The 5469-nt window shown below is 37.4% G+C and overlaps 1 protein-coding gene across 1 annotated transcript; it reads right to left on the bottom strand.

The window, feature by feature from the left end:
• On the bottom strand, positions 1366 to 3380 carry LOC107632761 (UDP-glycosyltransferase 43-like). Its single transcript, XM_016336421.2, has 2 exons — positions 3193 to 3380; positions 1366 to 2829 (listed from the first exon to the last, which is right to left on the bottom strand). The coding sequence occupies exons 1-2, from the start codon at positions 3378 to 3380 to the stop codon at positions 1623 to 1625; spliced, it is 1395 nt and encodes a 464-aa protein (XP_016191907.1). The 3' UTR covers positions 1366 to 1622.

The following is a 5469-nucleotide window of genomic DNA, read 5'->3' as shown; positions in this document are numbered from 1 at the left end:
TTACTGATGACCCAATAGATCAAATAATTGGAATTGTTCATGGAAATTTGGCAAACGTAAATGTTAAATTTAATGCCCATCTTGGATATGCTATACCTTTATCAATTGAAAATCTTGGAAGATCTATAAGTTTGGCTTATAAATTTCATAGAAAGAATCTAATGGAACAAGATGATGAACCATTTTCAATTACATATGCAATAAATTATGCTTTAACAAATAGCCATCATAGTATAATATTTAAAAATAGAGAAAGAATCTATGTCGATGAATTATTTCAGATAATTGTAAAAACAGAAATACCAAAGTATAAAGCCATTGAAAACTCAGTTCTATTATTAAAAGAACCATCAGAAAAATTGGTTTCATCAAATTTTCAAATAAGAGAATCTAAAATTAATAGTCCTTTAAGTTTATCTAAGTTAAAGATTAAAGAAGAAAATTCTGAAATAAAAGAATTAACAAAAAAGGTCGAAAAATTAAATGAAACCCTAAAAACTAAATTATGACAATAAATAAAGAAGAAATATATGTAACTTATCAAGATAAGAAACAAGAGCTCTTTGAAAGAGAAAATCGTTTGAATTATTTACAGTTTTTTGAAATAAATCAAAGAGCATTTGAAGCTCTAAAAATAATCTATGAGAAGTTAAAAAGAGAAGTTGAAGAGTTAGAAAAATTAATAGAATCTCTAGAAAATAGTGATGAAGCAATGATAGAATTTGCAGAAATTCTAAAATAAATAATAAAGCATACAAAGATTGAAAGACCAGAAAATAAAATAAAAAGAAAAAGAGCGAAAAAATTAAAAAGTAAAGGAGTATAAAAGGGAATTAAATAATCTTCAGATCGAAATTGATGACCTTATAATAAAAAGGATAGAAATAAGAATAAATATAAACAAGTTGGAGTTAAACTTAAAAAATTTATAAATGCCTGGAAAACCATATTATGACTTAAAAGAATTAAAGCTGTTAAAAGAAAAAATGGAGAATGAGGTTGAAAAACTAAAAAGATATTTAGAAACAACAGAAAGTGTAGAAATAAAAGAAGTTTTTGAAGATTTGAAAAAATATATTAAAGAAAAAGACAAACAGATAAAAGATTTTATAAACAATAATCCATGGAAAAAAGAATATTATAAATTAAAACAAGATTGAAAAACTGTAAAAATGAAATCAGAATTATAAATACTAGTATAGTAGAAATGGTCAACATCTTCAAATCTATACAAATTATAAACTTATTCGAAATAAAATATGAAGAGTTAAAATTGGTATCAGAGCCAAGTTAACAATTAAGGATAACACTTTTTCTTTAAGCAACACTTTTAGTGATACGCTTTTAAATCAATAAACAACCAAATAAAGACAAAAATCTGTAAATCTGTACCAAAATACATCTGTACACTAGATGGACCCGTGCTGAGTTGGGTAATCATCTGCCCGAATCAGATTAGAGGGAGGCAAGTACAGCTGTACAGGTGATGTTAGCATATCCTAAATCAAGCTTATTTTCTATAAAATAAAAAATGCTACATGCTCTCTGATATACCGAATGAACACATTTAGATCCCAGTGCATCTTGATAAATGATAATCAAATATAAATACAATGGGCTGATCAACTTGTCAACTCTTCAATCAGGGACATCAGCATGGAGTAAGACGATCCATTCTCCATCAATGCTATTTTACATTTCTCACTCATTTCCTTCACCTTTCTCCTGATCTCATCAGCATCGTTCATCAAGAACCTAACACCTCGCTCCACTTCTTCTGCCCACACCAGATCCCCACCCATTCTATAATTCAATCTAATCTCAACCGCTAAACTTAACTCCTTAACCATCTCGAACGCATTCATTTGTTGTTCAGCGTACAATGGCCACGTGGCAATCGGCACACCATACCACAAGCTCTCTAATATCGAGTTCCAACCACAATGCGACACGAAACCCCCAATCGCCTTATGAGCCAATAACTTTGCTTGTGGGACCCAACCACACACTAAACCAATCCCAGCCGTTCGTTCCAAGAATCCATCTGGCAACACATTCTCGTGGTTTTCAAAATCCATTGGGTCCTCTAATTGGGCCTTCGGGGGCTCCCTTAAAGCCCATAAGAATCTAACTCCGGCCCGCTCAAGCCCAATAGCAATTTGTTCAACTTGAGTTGCCTTAAGACTTCCCAAGCTACCAAAACAAAGAAGCACCACAGATGCCAGAGGCTGCTGGTCCAGCCACTCCATGATAAGCTTATATTGGGCTGGGTTTGGATTCCATCGGTCCGACCCATTAAGATCCAGAATCGGCCCAATTGGATAAACCGGTGGCAACTTTGAATCATGAGAGAGCGATTGAACTGCATGAGGCTCAAGCTCCTGAAACGTATTTACCACAATGCCCTTCGTTTCCCTGTACCTTCTGGCATGTTGTGAAATCCAAGAAAACCCATCGTTCCCCTTCATCACGAGGTTGGGCAAAACGCATCTCGGCACCGGGTTCTTGTAACTCGGGATGGACAACTCTTCCTCCGAGTCGAATTGGGAAAGGTGAAGCATAAAGCCGAGGAAGCTCGCCGGCGAGGCGAAAAAGAGGTAGCACGGGATTGAGAGCTCGGCGGCGACGTCGATTATGGGGGTGGAGAACATGTCGACAAACAAACCGGCCAGTCGCACCGAGTCGCGTGTTGAATCGGTTGACTCAGTTGGGGTGAGTTGAAGGAGCGCGTCTCTGACGTGGCTCGTGTGTTTCTGTATGAGGAGGGAGAGGAATCCGACGGAAGATTGGTAGTCATCGGGTGCGGGAGGGTCTACGGGGGGGAGGAGGGGTGTTCAAAATCGATTCGGATGGAACTAAACCGAGGAACCAAACCAAAAAAATCGAAAACCGAATTAATCGAAAATCGAAAAAATTGAAAAAAATTTGTTTTGCTGTTTTTTGTGCAGTTTAGTTCGATTTTTGGTTTTGACTCTGAAGACTCTAACCGAACCGAACCGAACCGGTTAGGGAAAAAACCCTAAACATTACTAACCCAACCCCCACCTCCAAACGAAACTGTGCGAGTGTGGCGTCTACCCTAACCCCCAAATCCCCACTGTGCGATGTAGTCAGTACTCATCGCTCTCTCTTCTCCAAATATTCACACACCCAACCACACCTGCCTGCGGCACCCACTACCCAGCCACCCACCAGGCCACCACCACAAAGCCTTCGGCCCGTCGCACATTAGGCCAACCCGAAGCCACGCCGTCGCACATCAGGCCAACACGAAGCGACGCCCATCGCACATAAGGCAACATGAAGCCACGCCATTGCACATCAGGCCAACACGAAGCCACCACCCACCGACTCGACACGGTAGCACAGCACCACGCCATCACCGTTGAGACGCCACCACCCTAACCCATCAGTTCAACCCAGCACGACAGCACCTCCCAGTCTCCCACTCAGCCTTCCTCCCAAGTCAATATGGAGCCCGAGCCACCGATTCAGGTAATGTTTAGTTGTTTACCATTTGCTGTTTACTGGTAATTGTGTTCATTAGTGTTGATTTGTTGCTACTTGCTGTTGATTTGTTGATTTGTTGCTAAGTTTTGTTGATTTATAGCCTTTTTTCCACGTTAATACTTACAGACAAATGCATTGTTGATTTGTTGCTACTTGCTGTTGCTGGCTCAGTGGCTTGCTGTTTAATGGTTCATTTTATTGTTGTTTAATGGTTCAATATATTGGAAATGTCCTGCTTGCTACCTTGCTGGTTACTGTTTAGTGGTTCATTTTATTGTTGTTTAATGGTTCAATATATTGGAAATGGTTCAATATATTGGAAATGTCCTGCTTGCAACGTTGCTGTTTCATGGTTCATTTTATTATTGTTTAATGGTTCATTATATTGGAAATGTCCTGCTTGCTGCCTTGCTGGATGCTGGTTATTGATTAATTGTTGAATGTTGATAACTTGGTAATTGGTAATTGGTATTGCTGGATTGTTGGTTATTGATTTGTTGTGCAGTTTAATGCTGGTTATTAATTTATTTGTTGTTGTGTTTGTGGCCTTGATTTATTGTATTTTTTTATGTAGTTTGACGTCAGTTCAAGTGAGAATATGGGCGAATCCGGATTGCTGCCAGTTCCTCTTCCAAATGAATCAACAAGCATCAGATCTCCGACTGCATTGCCTCCTGTCCCAGCTCCTCATCGAAACACAAGGAAGCTTGCTAGTAGAGGCCGAGGGAAAAGGCGGGCTGTTGAAGAAGCTCCCGTTGAAGTTGATGACTCTGCTGAACACAAACATGATGATTTTCATTGGGGAAATATAAAGAACACAAACATGATGATTTTCATTGCAGTTGTTCTTGATCCTAGGTATAAGCTTCAATTGATTAAGTGGAGTTTTGAAAAGTTGTATGAAAAAGAAGATGCTGAATTCTTAACTTCAAAGGTGAAGGAGACGCTTTTCAAGGTGTTTGATAGCTATAGGCTGTTTGGTGGTAACTATCAAAGATCTACTCGGCAAGATCTTCCAGAAATTAGCACACAAGAGCTTGAGGCACATGAAACTTCTTTTGCTATGGAATTTGAGAAGGAAATGCAATTCAATGAGAGTGTTAACAAGAATGAGGTGGAGTTATATCTCATGGAGGCATTAGAAAAGAGTGGCGTGCAATTCGACATTCTAAATTGGTGGAAAGTGAATTCCACTAAATATCTAATTCTTGGGCAGATTGCAAGAGACGTCTTAGCCATGCCAGTTTCCACAGTTGCTTCAGAATCGGCATTTAGTACTGGAGGAAGGGTGTTGAATAATTATAGGAGTTCTCTAACTCCGATGACAGCTGAACCGTTAATTTGTACACAAAATTGGCTCCGAAACTCTCCAAAACTTGTCCTTGAGGAACTCATCGAGGAATTGGAGAAGTTGGAATTAGGTATGGTTAAGTTTCTACTTATAATTTTCTTTATTTTAATCTAGTTTTTATTAATATATATCATTTGTTATAATTGTTTCTTGTTTTATATATTGTGTAGAAGTTGCACCCACACGTGATCCCAATGAAGAAGATTCTGATGTTGAGTCTGATTGAGTACATCTTGTTATAGTAGGAATTGTTCTCTTTATATTATTATTATTATTATTATTGTTGTTGTTGTTGTTGTTATTGTTGTTGTTGTTGTTGTTGTTGTTGTTGTTGTTGTTGTTGTTGTTGTTGTTGTTGTTGTTGGAGAAGACAACATAACTTTACTATCAATTTAATGACAATTTATTTTTATTTTCAGTTGTGTTGACTGTTGAACTATTAAACTTCTTTAATTGTCGTATTTGAATTCTGTTGTCGTTAAATTTCATTAGATCAAGACTTTGTTAGCTATTGTGTATTTCGATTTGTCAATTTCAATGTTATGACTTTGCATAATAGTATGGTAGAATTTTTTTTATTTGATTGAAAAAACCGAACAAACCGAACC

This window comes from Arachis ipaensis, chromosome B03, assembly GCF_000816755.2.
Source record: "Arachis ipaensis cultivar K30076 chromosome B03, Araip1.1, whole genome shotgun sequence".
Lineage (NCBI taxonomy): Eukaryota > Viridiplantae > Streptophyta > Magnoliopsida > Fabales > Fabaceae > Arachis > Arachis ipaensis.
Note: the sequence above shows the minus strand (reverse complement) of the source record. Positions and strands in the feature narration are given on the sequence as shown.